At 42.5% G+C, this 19,755-nt stretch overlaps 2 protein-coding genes across 3 annotated transcripts in view; one reads left to right on the forward strand and one right to left on the reverse strand.

Moving 5' to 3' along the window:
* The window catches only part of LOC139568522 (syntaxin-8-like), a 44,561-nt gene extending 42,567 nt beyond the window's left edge, over positions 1-1,994 (forward strand). The window contains exon 8 of the mRNA XM_071390400.1: positions 1,682-1,994. Coding sequence (XP_071246501.1) covers positions 1,682-1,746 — 65 coding nt within the window. The 3' untranslated portion in view covers positions 1,747-1,994. The remainder of the gene's footprint in view (positions 1-1,681) is intronic.
* A 327-nt stretch (positions 1,995-2,321) lies between these two features.
* LOC139568521 (netrin-1) overlaps positions 2,322-19,755 on the reverse strand; it is an 86,936-nt gene continuing 69,502 nt past the window's right edge. For both annotated transcript variants that reach the window (XM_071390399.1, XM_071390398.1), the window contains 2 exons: positions 10,300-10,374; positions 2,322-6,413 (listed from right to left, as the gene is read on the reverse strand). In XM_071390399.1, the coding sequence (XP_071246500.1) occupies positions 6,085-6,413; positions 10,300-10,374 (404 nt within the window). In that variant the 3' untranslated portion in view covers positions 2,322-6,084. The remainder of the gene's footprint in view (positions 6,414-10,299; positions 10,375-19,755) is intronic.

A 19,755-nucleotide genomic window follows, 5' to 3' on the forward strand; every position in this document is an offset into this window, starting at 1 on the left:
ATGGTGATGCCACTCAAGGAGAAACACTAGAGAGAGCGAGAGGAAAATGTGTCCTTGGAGATAGTTTCCCATATCTACTGTAATGTGTGGCATGAAGTTGGGAGAGAAATCCCCCCCAACTGAAAGCTCACCACGGCTGAGAGGCATGACACTTGACACCAGCCATCCACCAGTCCTTTTATTCTTACCAACACCTTAGGAAGGTTTCAGGATTTGAAACAGCTGTAGGTTAGACGACAACGGGCTAGCCGAGACAACTGGGAAAACCCATTGAACGGTGGTCGTAGGCTAGCCATCTAATATTCAAACCCATATAAAACAAGCCAATATGCAAACACAGAGTAACTATCCATTTTACGGTCTTGATAATAAATGTCGGTCTTTAACTTTTTTTATACTTTTTCTATATTGTCTTGGCCTTGATTAAAATTCAAATGTGATCTGTGGAAAGCCTAGTGTCTGGATTCAGGTCCTGTGGGGTAAAAAGCTTTTGATTTAAGTGTGGTAGCTACAGTATAATCTTTCGGGTCTCCTCTGCCTCCACAGCATTGGTGGAAAAACATTGATTACCCTCTCTCTCCAGTGAAGTCAGATCCGGAACACATGCCCAGTATGATCTGTGCCAATAAATTCTGTCACAATTCTAGATTGCATGTAAACGTGTATTATGTCATCTTGGTGAAAATGTGCAGGTAATATGAGGGTAGTAGCTTAAACACTGGGGCGCAGGAGGGATTTAGAAAAGTGGCTAGGGCCAAAGGTCTGAGCTAACTAGAAAAAGGCCTAGGCCTACCTTTTTCAAGTTTACTTACTGGTTGCTTTTCCACCACCTATTCCTTTGGTCTGTGGCTGTCCAGCTTAGCCTGATCAGAAGAATTTAGGCAATGTGTAGAATTCCCTGTCTATGTAACTAGTATGTACTGTACCTGTCTATGTAACTAGTATGTACTGTACCTGTCTATGTAACTAGTATGTACTGTACCTGTCTATGTAACTAGTATGTACTGTACCTGTCTATGTAACTAGTATGTACTGTACCTGTCTATGTAACTAGTATGTACTCTACCTGTCTATGTAACTAGTATGTACTCTACCTGTCTATGTAACTAGTATGTACTCTACCTGTCTATGTAACTAGTATGTACTCTACCTGTCTATGTAACTAGTATGTACTCTACCTGTCTATGTAACTAGTATGTACTCTACCTGTCTATGTAACTATTATGTACTCTACCTGTCTATGTAACTAGTATGTACTCTACCTGTCTATGTAACTAGTATGTACTCTACCTGTCTATGTAACTAGTATGTACTCTACCTGTCTATGTAACTAGTATGTACTCTACCTGTCTATGTAACTAGTATGTACTCTACCTGTCTATGTAACTAGTATGTACTGTACCTGTCTATGTAACTAGTATGTACTCTACCTGTCTATGTAACTAGTATGTACTCTACCTGTCTATGTAACTAGTATGTACTCTACCTGTCTATGTAACTAGTATGTACTCTACCTGTCTATGTAACTAGTATGTACTCTACCTGTCTATGTAACTAGTATGTACTCTACCTGTCTATGTGCTGTAACTACTCTGCATTAGGTACACTTTGTAAAGTTGTTGATTTCTGTCGAGTTGCCCGCCTACTTATCCTTCTGTTTGTGTTTCCATTCTTGTTTCAGGGATGCTGGTGGTGATCGTGCTCCTGCTCATTGCTATAGTGGTGGTTGCTGTGTGGCCCACCTAACGAAGAGGGTGAGGGGAGCGTTTTGGACGTCGCACCGTCCGTCGGATGAACCCTGACTGCGTAGAGAGCTTACAGGGGAGGCGAGGTGCAGTTCTAATGGTATCATTTGTCTTGGGATTTGATCATGTTTGTAGGATAATGCCAGCCCCAAAAAATAACACGTATGACTGTGTCACTTTTTAACATGATGTGAATCAGTTTAGCTTAATGCAACCGTGTCATTTCTAATAAACAACAGTTACAGTTAACAGCACAATCCGTGGACTCCTTGGTGTAAAGACATTAGTGTTATCTACTAAGGATAATGTACTGTATCTATAGCATACTCTGCGTTCTTCCACTCTGTCAATTTAAAAGCCTTGCAGACGCTCCGAAAGGTTGGGAGATGCTCGCTTGCGTCCGTGTGAACAGTATAGCTTCGATCTACACCCAGCATGCTTAGCCCTCTACTGTACTGCCCTAAGTCGCACGTGGAGCTGTTGATAGAAGTGTGTATGTTACGCCCAGGACTCCGGCTTCAGAGATCAAAAGGAGACATTGAATGATTTAAGACGATAGAGAAAGAGTCACACCAGTGGCGACTTAACAGGAGTTTATTTCAACTGAATTCTGGATTTAGTTCTACCAGCTTGGTGTTCAGTAGTTATTGTTTCCTTCTTAAAATCACAACCATCTAAACAGCCACAAACAAGTTTAAAAAAAAGGCAAAAAATACAGAATAAAATCCACAATGTCTCGTGTCATTAAATATATCCATATATAATAACCATATATTAGTACACATCGTAAAACAAACATCGCAAAAAAAAGGTTTCGCAATGGCCAACACAGCTAAACAACATTTACAATTTAAAAAGTATGAACAAAAGCAACGTTTTGACAGGTCTGCGGTTGTCATATTTCATCAAAGAGGAGGTCATTGTCAATCCATTGCTTGGAAAACTGATCTAAAATGTACATCATGGGGATACAGAGACATAAATGGGGGAAAAAACGATTGAGGTTTGATTATATATATTATGTGCCAAACAGAAATACATTTACATTTAATGTCACGAGTATGGATATAACGATGAAAGGAAGTAACATGTAAATGTATGTATAAATACGTGTAAAATGTCATCTGTATATTTCAATACACCAGCACAAAGCATGTGTAACTGATCTGTACACAGAGAAAAACGGTATGGAACACAGATGCTGGCAATCAGACCCTCAATGTACATCTAATTGGTTTGAAATAAAAGAAATATGTGGTTTTAATTGATTTGGGGATAATCAGGTGATTGAATTACATGATTTTTCCTCCTAGTTCTCGTTTCGCCCTCTTCGAATCGCTCAGAACTTAATTAATTTGACAGCCTTGTAAGAGACATTGAATAATGTCTGCAGCTGTTGAATAGCTGTCGCTACGGCATCCATATTAGGAATTCCATGTTAGGAAGACCACTGACAGTTTTGCCTGAAATCTGACAACTTGCTAATATGGATGCCGTACCACACTCAAGACAGAATTTTCAAGAACTCTAGAGTGGCAGGCAGTCCAGCATGTAACATGTATATCTTATGCACAAGGGTGAGGTCTATGGGCGGTTAAGTAGGGTGGGGTGGGGGTATGAAGCAAGAGTTTAGAGAGCTGACTAATAATGCTTGTGTAATAATGTTTGGAACAGTTCCCTGTCCGTCAGAGGTAAACTGCACTCTTCCATTTCTGTTGCCTCAATACAACAAGAAAATACATGCTGTTCTTAGGGGTGCACTCTGTCCATTCTCTTTGCTAAAATCTACAATCAATAAATTGAAGTTAATAATAGTTATATTATTGAGAATTTTCACATAAAAATACTACCTATTCAGATGTTTTATTGTTGGCTGCCAATGCCTTTTTTAGTACCTTGGGGAAGAGGCTTGTTTCAATTACAAATGCTTTACACATTGTGATTTAAAAAATATATATAATTGCATCCAAAATAGGGTGAATTTAATACTACACAGAAACAATTCTGTGCCAATTGGTGAATAGCCTACAGTATTAGGAAATGTTGTTCCTAGGGAGAGGTCATATAAATATGTACATTGTAACGCTTTCAATTCAATATGTACCAATATCTCACTGCTTGGTTAACGTTCTCTGAAAACGATCAGATTTGTGTTGTAGCTAATCTATTTGAAACCTTAGGTATGATAAGGTTTTTTATTCACATCATTGCAAATGCTTCCTTTTGGTTTTGTGTAAAGCATGTGTACTGTATAATAATAGTAATGTCAATTCATATTTCATAAATGTACACCTTCAATATCAAATAAAAAACACATCTATATACTAAATCTGGGCAACATGGGGAAGAACCACACTGCTTTCTGTCTCTTAGAAGGACTGGCTCCTAAATCACTTGATCATTAAATATATACTGAACAAAAATATAATCGCAACATGTAAAGTGTTTTATGAGCTTAAGTAAAAGATCCCAGAAATGTTCCATACGCACAAAAAGCTTATTTCTCTCCAATTTTGTGCACACATTTGTTTACTTCCCTATTAGTGAGCATTTCTTCTTTGCCAAGATAATCCACCCACCTGCCCGGTGTGGCATATCAAGAAGCTGATTAAACACCAGGATCATTACACAGGTGCACCTCGTGCTGGGAACAATAAAAGGCCACTCTAAAATGTGCAGTTTTCTCACAACACAATGCCACAGATGTCTCAAGTTTTGAGGGAGCATGCAATTGGTATGCTGACTGCGGGAATGTGCACCAGAGCTGTTGCCAGAGAATGTAATGTTCATTTCTCTACCATAAGCCGCCACATCCAGCTTTTTCACATGCGGGATCGTCTGAGATCAGCCACCCGGACAGCTGATGAAACTGAGGAGGATTTCTGTCTGTAATAAAGCACTTTTGTGGGGAAAAGGTCATTCTGATTGGCTGGGCCTGGCTCCCCAGTGGGTGGGCCCCTGCCCAGTCATGTGAAATCCATAGATTAGGGTCTAATTCATTTATTTCAATTGACTAATTTCCTTATTGAATTGTAACTCAATAAAACCGTACATTTTTGCATGTTGCACTTATGTTTGTTCAGTATAATTGAACCAAACATTAATAAAATATTAAAGCAAGTGATCCTAAATAGAGATTGAAGATCCTAAATTGAAATCTGGTTGTTATTGTTCTAATAGCAGGAGTCTTTGAAATCCCAGACCTTTTGAATGCAGTCTGTCATCTTCTTGGGAATCCAGCAAAAGTATTATTAAAAACACTAACCATGAAATTAGTCTGCAGCACCAGTCAAAAAGAGAGGAAGGACACGGTGTCAATATTAGGACATCAACTCATCTGACGCTGTCCTAATATGGATGCCATGTATTTGACATAATAACCAGCCTTTTTGGAGACAGATTGACATGCAGTTTGAAACTGTACAAGAGTGTGTTAATCACCACAATTCACAATGAACATTCATTCATTTCATTCTGAATACTGAAACCGGACAAAGAAAAATGTGTAGATTAAAATAATATCCTTAATTAAGCTTAGTTAACAATGCTGGAGTCAAATATATTGTACACCTTTAAGAATGGACATTCATTTTCTTTCTTGCCATTTCACGGTCTTCATCTAAGGGCCAACATTCAATCAAATGTACAATATGTCACACCCGTGATATAATAAAAAACATAGCTAGTTACTGTGCGTTTTAGGTTACATACACATACGACCGGGTGAAGCGAAAGGCAACTTATTTGATAATACATGAAACGTGCATTTCCAAGACGCAGAAGAACCAATGTTATTTTATGGCACTTATTTTGCTGCACTGCCAATAGGATACACAATTTCAACAACAAAAAGTTGAAGTGAGGACGTTTGATGATGCAGGCTGGTTTGTCAGTGATATTATTAGCTAACCCTAAAAACGACAGAAAATGCAGTGATAATGCAGTGGCTTGATTTGTGGTGTCTTCGCACCAGCACAAAATACTCATAAAATAGGGATATGAAATATCAATATGAAAAAAAATGAAAACACAAATAACTTTATATATACTGGTAATAGGTGCAAACTTGGCAAATCCACAGAGACAAATCTCGAAGGAAAAAACAACGAAGCAATGACACCTGCAGCGTGAGCTCCTTCACAAAAGTCCACTAGAAAAAAAATCTTCTCAATAATATTCTCTTCATGCTTCTACTCGAAAAAGTAGCGACAACGCACAGTCCCTTTCTGTCCTTCCTCACTCTCCCTCGCTCTCCTCTCGTCCTTTTTCAACACCCACTCATCCTTTCTCCTGTCCCGCGTTCCATTCCCTCGCTCCAGGCGTCGTCCGTACTTCCCGCCTATGCCTTCTTGCACTTGCCTTTCTTCTCGCGTTGCTGGAACTTCCTCAGCCGACGGGCCCATGTGTCTCTCCACTGGATGACCAGGGATCCCTTATCGGCCACCACTCCAGACTGCCCTGGAGAATCCTCATTGTTACCCAGGAGCAGGTACTTCTTCCCGGTCTTGATCTTTGGACACTTGCACGCCACATCCTTGGCCCTGACCCACAGGAACTGGTCGCCGCGGCGGATGCGGCTCTCGCCCTGCTTGTAGATAGAGATGATGTTGACGGTGAACTTCCACCACTCGCCCGCCTTGTCCGCCTTCAGAATGTGCACCTGGACAGCTGGGGAGGGGGGGGAGAGAGAGACTATTTTTGTTATGTCTTTGTGTCTGACTCAATTCTAGCATTAGAATTTCCTGCTCAAAGGGATACACAGTACAGTGCTGTTATTCTTATCTCTATCACTGGGGTTCGTGTCTGTATCACAGACTTCAATGAAAACCCCCATCCATGTCCTCTTGGCACAGGAGAGCAACCCGGTCCTTATCGTCTGCTCCATTCCTGCTATCCTGACCTGCTGTGACCCTGCTCTTCTCTAGACCGACAAGCCATGATCCCAGCAACAGTTACTATGGCACCCTGGGACAAAATAATTAAGTTTGACCGAGTCAGACATTTCCCATGGAATCCCTTTTCCTTCTTGCAAAGGTTTTGCCTAGACATCTCTCTCTCTGGCCATTCAGTATGACAGGAGGGAGGGAAAAGTGCAAGTGTATCTCCCACTACAGATGTAGGATCTAAATTGAATCACCCTGTTGCAGGTGAAGTTTCCTGCAACGTAAGACATTTAAAACTTGTAGCGTCTTTGAGTTTTAAAAAGGTTTCTCATGTTTGTCATTTCCACTTTGTCATTTCAGACCTGATGTTCCCTTACGATACAAAAATATCCATTAATTATAATCCACATAATAATTTACATTTCCCGTTGCTGTAGGATTATTTTCCTACTGTTGGAGACAGGCTCATATTAAGATCCTACATCTGTAAGTCTAGTATGCTACACTGTGTCTAGTACCATCCAGCAGCCAAGAAGGGTATCAGACAGACAGTGAAGCAGGCAGTACTGACGCCAGGTAGCCTGCTGTCTGTAGCTGAATCCTCTAGCTCTTAGTCCTCTGTGTCCACTGGTCCATGTGTGTCTCCAGTCAGTGCTCCTGGCTCCACAGACTAGCGCCATGAAACGCTGTGATCTCCACTGTCCAAGCGGCATTACGGGACACTAAAAACACCAGAACTGACAAAGCCTCAAGGGCAGAGTTCTGTTCTATTCTATTCTCTTTTTTTAATTTTTTAAGTGAGGTTGGCTTCTCCATTTGGCGCTGATTCTAGTGGAGTCATCAGCAACTACCTACTCAACCGGCCCCGGTGGATAGGAGACTGGACCTGTAACCTAACCAGACGCCCATCAGAGGCTTGTATCCTCCAAGGGAAATACTGTCAAGACAAAGTCGTCCGGTAGCAGATCCAGCTCCACGGCCATTATAGATGTCAGGGGATTTGATTTGCGACGTGATTAAGAGGCAGGGATGGGCTGTGAGGAGATGGGTTTTTGGGGAGCGGCTCTGTGATAGTATGGTTTATTACTGAGAGGATCAAGGAGAGAGAGCACCAACAGCTCTCAAAAGCAGCATAGATCACCTTAAAATGTAACAGCAGTCGTTAAACCAGGGGTCATTAACTTAACCTCCTATACACACAAGCTGACTATCACTGAGCGTGAATGTCATGGCTCTCTAAATGGCTCTATATGAGACGTGTCCTGCACTGCACTGCAGATTTTACGCCATGCATGGTAGATCACAGGGTTATCAAATAGGGCCCTGGTGTCCTTTTCTGCTAGTATTAGAATTCCTGGTGTCTTTTACTGTTACTATTAGCATGGGCATTGGTTGAACTGGCTGTTGACCTGGTGGCGAACCCTATTGGTGCCCTCTGTCACCCCGTCCTTCCCTGGTGTCACCACTGGAAGGCGCTCTCTGTTTGTGTTTGCACAACAACACAGGGTGAAACCCTGAGAGACCAAACTGTAAATAACTCAACCTATTGTTAAGCCCTGTTCCACTGTCATTTCAGCCCTTTTGTATGGAAAAATTGCTGTATCCAAGCACCCTGTGGTTCTCTATGGGGGTTGGAGTGTGTCTGCATATTATCCAGCATAGGCCCAAGGCACAGCGAGACACTGCACTCTTAATGCTCTCCTCCACACCGGGACCCTCCAGTAAACCTTCCTGAAGTGTAAAGCGCGAGGCGAGTCTTATCCCTGTACAGGACCAGTACAAAGCCCCCCCGAGGTATGGCGAGGCAGGGAGAAAGTGGATTAAACCCGGGCCTTGGCAGGGAGGCTGGACCCAGGGTGGGTTAGGGAGGGCTGCGTAGGGCTTGGGTAATGTTGGAGACGGCCAGAGGGGGAAGCAGAGGAAATTGCCTGTAATTGGTCATTGAGGAGAACAGTAAGAGTAAAACAGTGGGGGTTCCCTTACTGTAGCCTGCTCTGAAGCATAGGAGCGTGTACCCTAACCCCACTGTGGACCATTACACACACACACACACACACACACACACACACACACACACACACACACACACACACACACACACACACACACACACACACACACACACACACACACACAACATGTAGTCACAGCCTTCCCTGAGGCATGCTGGGGTGGTGCTGGGATCACTCATCAATACCAGCAGGTCCCCTCTACACTCCTCCTCCGGTGCATGCCAGACCTGCCCGCCTGTGAGAGACTAGGATGGGGGTAGAGGACACTCCCTGTGTTGTTGAGCAGCGCTCTCAACACTGCAGAGTCTGAGTTACCGCATGATGTCTTGATGACATGCACCTGGGGTGCACCTGGGTAGGGTCCCACCTCACTCCCCATCTCCTCTCCCCTATGGGTCTTCAGTGGGCACTGACAAGCTCTGACTTATAGACAGACTTATTTTCAGTGTATAAGGGTAAGAGTTTGTACAGCTGAAGACCACAACACATCACTGGGCTTCACCAGGACAGAGTGAGTCCCCCTACGGGGGTCTATTGACTCTTGCGTGGGCCTGAGAGGAGAAACATGGCCCCGTTACACTCCATTGGAGGTGCATGTTCCAAATCCTCCACTGAGGGCTCCTAATGCCTGACTCACTGGAGACCCTAACTGCTACACCTCCTTCACACATGAGCTCCGCTGCTGGGGATCAATGATCCACAGAACTTTTGTTTTTTACCACTCATTAAACCTGCTTGCCTACAAATGGCCACAAACTAGTTACCGTGGTGCAGAACTTTTCTTTATTTGCATATGCATGGCAAGATTTTAAAATGAAATGTTGTCTTTTTTTTTTTTACCAAACACCACACGGTAGAGTATTTTCACATCTATAAATCGGCCATCATTTTTTTATCAATTGCCTCTTAAAGACCTGCAAAGCGAAAGAATTTATGCCACTTTTTATTTGTGGCACAGGGGATTCCTCCTGACACCCTGCCTGGATCCAACCCCTCAAAAACTCAGGAACAATGCCTGGGCTGTCATTCATTCAATCTGCCAAGGTATTTTCAGGCAGGATGCCCCTTCTTGGTTGACTGATTTAACAGACTGGCTTCAATCAGGTCAGGGTCAAACCTCCACAACCTTCACCAGGGTCTTAACCACTTAAAGCACCTTTTCAACCTTTTCAATGGCCAGGGCAGCCGGATGGGATGGCCACAGGAATGCCTGTCTGAAAAGGCCCATCCCTTAAGTTCCCCTTAATGAGGACCTTTAGGCGCGCACCCCAACTGTCTGTCACACCGACTTTGCTTTATACATTATCCGCCTTGCCCTTAAATACCTGCTGGGCTGTCCATCATCCCGACACCCCCTCCCCTTCGCACCCTCTCTATCCTCACACCCTAAGCTCTTCTCTCTGATGGCTTGTCCCCCTCCTTTGTTTGATCCTTTGACTTTCTTTCTTGAAAAGCCGGAGTAAGCCGTCTCTAGAATGCCCAGGAGCTGTAGGGTTGTCCTGGGAGGATGCCTGGGCTTGGTGCTGGGTGTTGTAAATAAAGATGTAGCTAGCTACTTGAGCTAGCTGAGTTCCCAAGTCCACCAGGGCTCTGGAGGCAGCGTGAGCTTCTACTGTAGGATTGTAGACTGTACTGTACAGAGGATTGAACTCAACTCACCGTAATCTTTCTTGCAGTATTTCTTCATGTTGATCTTCAGTTTGCCTTTCGACGCCTTGCAATAGGAGTCACAGTCTGCATGTAGGAGAGAGAGAGAATACGATGCACACTAGGTTAAAACAACTAAAGAGGGAGCAACACAAACTGTGAAAAAAGACAGAAGTGAGACCACATCACATCTCCTTCAAGATTCCTTGCGCTTACTCGCGATACGCATCTGCCAGGTTAAATTGTGTGGTCCTCTAATAGGGCTTATGGTGCATTGAGAGGAGTGGTGGCCAATAGAACTGAGACCAGACAAAAAGGGTCCCGTGGCTGCAGGCGACCGGCCCTGTCTGTCTGTGGCCTGCCCCCTGCCCCTATAGCTCTGATGGGAGGACCTCTGGATTGCTGCTTATTGTGCCACCAACCAGGCCACCGCTTCAGAAAACCACTCAAATTAACCCCCACGCCGACCGCCACCCAACACCCCCCTGTCAAAGTGCCAGTTTGCGACTGATTAAGGCCTGTAGAAGCACCCCCAAGCCCCCCAACACCCATAGCCGTGGGAAGTAGGGGTGCTGGAGATACTGCATCGCCTCCTGATAAATTGAAATAATTTTGCCAAAAATTATAGTACGCTTGGCTGAACAATTCATTCTCATATACTACACCAGAGAGCATAATTTAGCCGCAGAATCTCAATAGCTTCAAAAAAATAAATAGCTGTGGATTAAATGATCACTTACAGTCAGAAAAGCACTCTCACCAAATATAGAACAGCTTGTTGCGTTGTGGCCATGGACATATAATCAATAGAAGGGATTTAGAACCTCTAACACTGACAGTTTGACTATTAAACTCATGGGTACACTAGCAATGGATGCCAGTCCTGATTTAAATGGGAGCTGCCATCTATGGATTATATATCTATGGTTGGTTGCGGCTGTCGGTTTGCCTTTTTCCAAATACAATCGGGATAAAAACATACAGTTTGGAAAGCAAATGCCTACTGCTGAAAAGAGAAGACCAATCTGTCTGTAGAAGCTTAAAAAAAAACTCAAAGGTTGAGCAATTTTGAGTGATTCTGAGCAAACAGCACTGTTTTTTAAAAGTAGCTCAGAATAACAGCAAAGTAGCTGCATTTGCGTTTGTTTAAGCTGTTTTATATTTACATCCATAACAATTTTGCCTGGCACAGCGAGACAAGTTTGCCTTCTCGTCAGGTCACTCGACACTGTTCATTACGAGGAGATAGCACTGCATATCAAAAACCAGAATAGAAAGCTGGCTAAATACACTGAATAAAAACATAAACGCAACATGCAGCAATTTCAACGATTTTACTGAGTTACAGTTCATATGAGGAAATCAGTCAATTTAAATAAATAAATTAGACCCTAATCTATGGATTTCACATGACTGAGAATACAGATACCTTTAAAAAAAATAAGGTAGGGGCGTGGATCAGAAAACCAGTCAAGTATCTGGTGTGACCACCATTTGCCTCATGCAGCGCAACACATCTCCTTCGCATAGAGTTGATCAGGCTGTTGATTGTGGCCTTGTGGAATGTTGTCCCACTCCTCTTCAATGGCTGTGTGAAGTTTCTGGATATTGCCGGGAACTGGAAAACGCTGTCGTACATGTTGATAGAGAGCACCCAAACATGCTCAATGGGTGACATGTCTGGTGAGTATGCAGGCCATGGAAGAACTGGGACATTTTCAGCTTCCAGGAATTGTGTACAGATCCTTGCGACATGGGGCCGTGCATTATAATGCTGAAACATGAGGTGATGGCGGCGGATGAATGGCACGACAATGAGCCTCAGGATCTCGTCACGGTATCTGTATGCATTCAAATTGCCATCGATAAAATGCAATTCTGTTCCTTAGCTTATGCCTGCCCATACCGTAACACCACCACCACCATGGAGCACTCTGTTAACAATGTTGACATCAGTAAACCGCTCTCCCACACGACGCCATCTGCCCGATACAGTTGAAACTGTAATTCATCGGTGAAGAGCACACTTCTCCAGTGTGCCAGTGGCCATCGAAGGTGAGCATTTTTCGGTACGATGCCGAACTGCAGTCAGGTCAAGACCCTGGTGAAGATGACGAGCACACAGATGAGCTTCCCTGAGACGTGTCTGGACAGTTTGTGCAGAAATTCTTTGGTTGTGCAAACACACAGTTTCATCAGCTGTCCAGGTGGCTGGTCTCAGACAATCCCGCAGGTGTAGAAGTCGGATGTGGAGGTCCTGTGCTGGCGTTGTTACGTGGTCTGCGGTTGTGATGCCGTTTGGACGTAATGCCAAATCCTCTAAAACAACGTTGGAGGTAGCTTATGGTAGAGAAATAAACATTTGATTCTCTGGTGGACATTCCTGCAGTCAGCATGCCAATTGCACACACTCTCAAAACATGAGACATCTGTGGCATTGTGTTGTGTTACAAAACTGCTAATTTTAGAGTGGCCTTTTATTGTCCCCAGCACAAGGTGCACCTGTGTAATGATCATGATGTTTAATCAGATTTTTGATATGCCACACCTGTCAGGTGGATGGATTAACTTGGCAAAGGAGAAATGCACACTAACAGGGATTGTAGGCACAAACGCTGGGAGAGGAGAAGCAAGTATAGGGAGTGAATATTTAATGAAGAAACAGACAGGAAACAAAGCACGAACAGCATCTTGATAAGGGACAAATAACAACATTAATGCTGACTCGGGAAAGAAACTGAGGAAGTGGCATATAGAGGAGGTAATTAATAATGTGATGGAGTCCAGGTGAGTCCGATGAAGCGCTGATATGCGTAACGATGGTGACAGGTGTGCGTAATGATAAGCAGCCTGGCGACCTCGAGCGCCAGAGCGGGGAAGCGGAAGCAGGGGATGTAAACAAATTTGTGCACACATTTTGAAAGAAATAAGCTTTTGTGCGTATGGAACATTTCTGGGATTTTTTATTTCAGCTCATGAAACAAGGGACCAACACTTTATATGTTGCGTTTATATTTTTGATCAGTTTAGTTTGTTGCTAGCGAACCTGGCAATGACAACCGAATTCAAAAATACCAGTTTCTGAAAACAGCAAATTAATTATTTTAAAATCATACAATGTGATTTTCTGGATTTTTGTTTTAGATTCCGTCTCTCACAGTTGAAGTGTACCTATGATAAAAATTACAGACCTCTACATGCTTTGTAAGTAGGAAAACCTTCAAAATCGGCAGTGTATCAAATACTTGTTCTCCCCACTGTATATATATTCCTCCTAATATTGTAGAAATGTCTCTTCATTGGCCTGGGCTATTGTTTGCATTCAAGACCAGATCATTTTTATTGCTCTCAGTTTGTCAGTGTTAGAGTAGCCACTCATTTTGGTCATTCCGGTGTGGTATTAAAAAAGATTCTGCTAATGTTTTCTATCATATAAATTACGTTAGGCAAAAAAAATCCAAACCCATACAAAAAAAATCTCATGTGGAAATCCTCAAAACGCCTCTACTCAACGTATGCCACTATGCAAATACAATTAGCGATGCATCCAATGCTTTATTATTTTATATATATATATATATATATATATACACACATACATACACACAAGAGAAAGGAGTTGGCATAGCCACGGGAGGATGTTTTGATTTGGGGGTGCAACATTTTCTCTTGTCAACTCAACCACTCTGTCCCTCCAAACCCCACTTTCCAGACCTATACACCCCCTAGGCCCCCACCGACTTACCCCAACTCCCATTCCTTTTCAACTCGCCCCCCAAACCCCCCCTTCGAGACCCCCCCAGGGCCGTGTAAAGCTTTGGCATTTATTGCAATAGGGGAACCTAGGGGTGGTGGTCCCAGTGATTGGTGGGAGGAGGGGAGGTAGGGAGTCATAGCCACGACAAAGAGAGGTCAGGAAGGAAATTAGCGGCCCATGAAGCGTCAGCCAAAGCCTTTTCTGGTGTCCGCTCCTCCACAGTGAACAAATAAATACCTGACACAGCTAGGGACCGGCCATGGGCCTCATTTATAACCATTGCGTACATTTCAGAATAAATATCTGCATGTGCAATTTCTGAAAAGAATACGTACGTCTAAAAAATGTATATTTATAAACTTGGCGCACACCATACATATGCATGTTTCCCGTTATAAATCAGCCCATCGTAAAACTGCGCACGCGAGAATGTGCATTATAACTCCTTATAACTCACCTTTTGTGGTTACAATAAACTCATTTATTTACTGTATAATCTGGAACTATTAGAATTAGGCCACGGCAGTTTCAAAAAGAAATGTTATCAAATGTTTATGGAGGTGTTGCCAGAATGTTTTAATCTTTTGCAGTAATTTATTCTGTATTTGGCAAATGATTGTGACAGTTTCTGAATGAAAAAACGCTGTAAATTTTATTTGGACCTGTCAGCAGAAGTTTGAATTCAACAATATTTTGCATTGACTTTTTCCCCAAACTGTCGTGAATTCTGAAACATTGTCTAGGGTACCATTTAAAAAGTATTCAGACCCGTTAACTTTTTTGTTATAGTAAAATGGATTAAATACAAAAAAAATCGTACGCAATCTACACACAATAACCCCATAATGACAAAGCGAAAACAGGTTTTTAGAAATGTTTGCAAATTTGTTAAAAATAAAAAACAGAAATACCTTATTTACATAAATATTCAGCCCCTTCGCTATGAGACTCGAAATTTAGCTCAGGCGCATCCTGTTTCCATTGATCATCCTTGATATGTTTCTATAACTTGATTGGAGTCCACCTGTGGGAAATTCAATTGATTGGACATGATTTGGAAAGGCACACACCTGTCTATATAAGGTCCCACAGTTGACAGTGCATGTCAGAACAAAAACCAAGCCATGAGTGTCGAAGGAATTGTCCACACAGATCTGGGGAAGGGTACCACGATATTTCTGCAGCATTGAAGGTCCCCAAGAACACAGTGGCCTCCATCATTCTTAAATGGAAGAAGTTTGGAACCACCAACACTCTTCATAGAGCTGGCCGCCCGGCCAAACTGAGCAATCGGAGGAGAAGAGCCTTGGTCAGGGAGGTGACCAAGAACCTAATGGTCTCTCTGACAGAGCTCTAGAGTTCCTCTGTGGAAATGGAAGAAACTTCCAGAAGGACAACCATCTCTGCAGCACTCCACCAATCAGGCCTTTATGTTAGAGTGGCCAGACGGAAGCCACTCCTCAGTAAAAGGCACATGACAGCTCGCTTGGAGTTTGCCAAAAGGCACCTAAAGACTCTCAGACCATGAGAAACAAGATTCTCTGGTCTGATGAAACCAAGATTGAACTCTTTGGCTTGAATGCCAATCGTCACTTCTGGAGGAAACCTGGCACAATCCCTACGGTGAAGCATGGTGAAGGCAGCATCATGCTGTGGGGATGTTTTTCAGCAGCAGGGACTGGGAAACTAGTCAGGATTGAGGCAAAGATGAACGAAGCAAAGTACAGTTAGATCCTTGACGAGAACCTGCTCCAGAGCGCTCAGGACCTCAGACTGGGTTGAAGGTTCACCTTCCAACAGGACAACGACCCTAAGCACACAGCCAAGACAACGCAGGACTGGCTTCGGGACAGTCTCCTAATGTCCTTGAGTGTTCCAGCCAGAGCCCGGACTTGAACCCGATCGAACATCTCTGGAGAGGCCTGAAAATAGCTGTGCAGCAACGCTCCCCATCCAACCTGACAGAGCTTGAGAAGATCTGCAGAGAAGAATGGGAGAAACTCCCCAAATACAGGTGTGCCAAGCTTGTAGCGTCATACCCAAGAAGACTCGATGCTGTAATCGCTGCCAAAGGTGCTTCAACAAAGTACTGAGTAAAGGGTCTGAATACTTATGTAAATGTGATATTTCAGTTTTTAAAGTTTTATAAATTAGCAAAAAGTGTTTTTGCTTTGTCATTATGGGGTATTGTGTGTAGATTAATGAGGGGGAAAAAACGATTTAATACATTTTAGAATAAGGCTGTAACGTAACAAAATGTTTAAAAAGTCAAGGCCTATCTATTTAGGCTAGGTACTGTACAGTATGTATAGAGCCATGTCATCATCGAATGCTCTGCCACCAGAGGTTACTCAGGCAAAAAGCAAGTTTAGCTTAAAAAATATGATCTATTTAGGCTACTAGGCCCAATTAAATGACAGATGCATTGTTATTTGTTGTATGGCTACTTTGTATGGCTACTTCGGGAAAATGAACCGATCATGGCTAGAAAATAGGAGGAATTTATTCTGCAGCGGTTATGAAAATAAAATAAACAGGAAATAGATTCCTAAAGAAAGTATTCACACCCCTTGAATTTGTTCACATTTTGTTGTGTTACAGCCTGAATTTAAAATTGATTTAATTGATATTCTATATCACTGGCTTACACACAATACCTCAATGTCAAAGTGGAATTGTGTTTTTAGAAATGTTTACAAATTAATAAAAAATGAAAAGCTGAAATGTCTTGAGTCAATAAGTATTCAACTCCTTTTTTATGGCAAGCCTACATAAGTTCAGGAGTAAAAATGTGATTAACAAGTCATATAATAAATTGCACGGACTCACTCTGTCCAATAATAATGTTTAACATTATTTTTGAATGACTACCTCATCTTTGTACCCCACACATACAATTATCTTTAAGGTTCCTCAGTCGAATAGTACATTTCATACACAGATTCAACCACAAAGACCAGGGAGGTTTTCCAATGCCTTGCAAAGAAGGGCGCACATTGGTAGATGAGTAAACAAATAAAATAAACAGACATTGAATATACCTTTGAGCATGGTGAAGTTATTAATTACACTTTGGATGGTCTATCAATACACCAAGTCACTACAAAGATACAGGCGTCCTTCCTAACTCATTTGCCGGAGAGGAAGGAAACCGCTCAAGGATTTCACCATGACTTCAAAACAGCTACAAAGTTTAATGGCTGTGATAGGAGAAAACGGAGGATGTAGTTACTCCACAATACTAATCTAAATGACAGAGTGAAAAGAAGGAAGCCTGTAGAGAATACAAATATTACAAAACATGCATCCTGTATGCAACAAGTCACAAAAGTAATACTACAAAAAATGTGGCAAGGAAATTCACTTTTTGTCCTGAATACAAATCGTTATGTTTGGGGCATTTCCAACACATCACTGAGTACCACTCTTCATATTTTCAAGCATGGTGGTTGCTGTATCATGTTATGGGTATGCTTGTTATCGGCAAGGACTAGAGTTTTTTTTTTAGGATTAAAAGAAACGGAATAGAGCTAAGCACAGGCAAAATCCTAACGGAATACCTGGTTCAGTCTGCTATCCAACAGACACAGGGAGACAAATTCACCTTTCAGAATGACAATAAAATAAAACAGTTGCTTACCAAGACGACATTGAGTGTTCCTGAGTGGCCTAGTTACAGTTTTGACTTAAATCGGCTTGAAAATCTATGGCAAGACTTGAAAATGGCTGTCTAGCAATGATCAACAACCAACTTGATATTTTTTTAAAGAATAATAGGCAAATATTGTACAATCCAGGTGTGCAAAGCTCTTACCCAGAAGGTCTCACAGCTGTAATCACTGCCAAAGGTGATTCTAACATGTATTGACTCAGGGGTGTGAGTACTTAAGTAATTTAGTTATTTCTGTATTTAATTTAATACATTTGCAAAAAATTCAAAAAACATGTTTTCACTTTAATCATGGCGTATTGTGTGTAGATGGTTGATTTTTGTATTTATTTAATCCATTTTGAATTCAGGCTTTAACACAACAAATGTGGAATAAGTCAAGGGGTGTGAATACTTTCTGGTACTGTATGTCAAATTATTTTAGATTCCAAAAATAAAATACATTGATTTTCACTCTTCTCACTAATGGCAAATGGCAGCATGTTGGTGTTATTTTTTCCAGTTTTATTGTGGGGGTTTTGGGGAGAAATGTCATATCATATCCCCAATTCTGCACACAATACTTGCATGTTTGCAATACAATACTTAAACCACTAGAAAAATTTGTTCCGTTTTTATAAATGGCAACTTTTGCGGGAAAATGGGTGCACGCATGTTTAGGGGTATATTTTATATGTACACAACATTTATAAATGAGGCCCCTGAACTGTACTGTGCTGGCTCAGATATTTAGTTTATTCCACCACAGTTTCAGCAACTATGGTAGATGCATCAGGCCAGCCTAGTACTGCTTGCTTTAACTCGGTTTGGTTAGGTAAAGTGAAAAGGGTACAGGTTTGTGATGGATTACTGGGACTTTAAGTGTATATCCACACAGCTCACTTCTCTGAGTTAACCTTGACAAAAAAGGTACCATGGCTTTCCTGATTGCCCCACGCTGCGCTGTCACACAGCCAGTCACCTTCAGTAAAGAGTGTATGACGCGAGGCCAAACATTAAATAAAAATCATTTGTTCCCCTTTATTCACTCCACATTTTTCTTCTTCCCTCTCTAACTGACACACATTGGATCCAGAGTACTGTATCGGCACAGTTCCCTCTAAACTCTCCTCTGAAAAAGTTTTAATAGTGCTATCTTTTCACAAAGTGAGAGGGAAGGATGAGTAGAGGAGGGGGTGATGTGCTGGTATGAGGAAGGATAAGACCTTTCAGCCAGCCTGAATATGAACAAACTTCATTGTTGTGACCAGGTCCTTGCTCCATGCCTGCCTTATACTTCCCTTTATATTCTGGCTGAATGAGGTTGCCTGGGTAACGCTGAAACGAGGAAAAATGCACCCAAAGTAGAGGAGGGCGGGAGAGTGGCTATTGGTGTGGGGGTGGGACACTAGAAGAGGACGAAGCTGGTTGGCGGGGTGAGGGGTTTCAAGTAAACCCAAAATCGTCTCAGCTGATGGGGTTGGAGAAGGTAGTTGTGAGGGGAAGAAATGGCACAGTAGATGAAATTGAGTCTATACTAGGCAGAGAGGCGCCTGATTCCCATGTAAATGATGACCCGGGTCTGTGGAAAAGGCTGCTTTTGTTTTCCCATAAACCCCCTTGATGGCATCATGATACTTTCCTTTGATAGCTCTCGTTGGCCATTAGTGTACTCCTGAGACGAGCACCCCCAGATCCCCATACAGGACCAGGCAGTCCCCCACCGCGAGGACAAATGTACCCTTTGTGTGGGACACTCTAGTCAGGGGAAGTGGAATTAGTCCAGGGGCGCTGAGCTCTATGTACCTCCCCTCTGCGCCTCCTCTCTCCATCTCCTCTCTCCATCTCCTCTCTACGCTCTCTTACTGGGAGGTGTAGTCCCCTTTGTTTCTCAGTTGTTTGAGCGAGGAAGGAGAAACGCTGAGAGACGCTCCTTTGCCGCCTGGATGTGTCAGTGCTTCTTTAGCAGTGGGAGAGATTGATTGACACCCTCTACACAGGAGTTTACAGTCTTTTAAGTCCTAGGCACATTTTTCAGACTTTTATCTACGTGGATAAAAGT

Source organism: Salvelinus alpinus, chromosome 2 (genome assembly GCF_045679555.1).
Source record: "Salvelinus alpinus chromosome 2, SLU_Salpinus.1, whole genome shotgun sequence".
Lineage (NCBI taxonomy): Eukaryota > Metazoa > Chordata > Actinopteri > Salmoniformes > Salmonidae > Salvelinus > Salvelinus alpinus.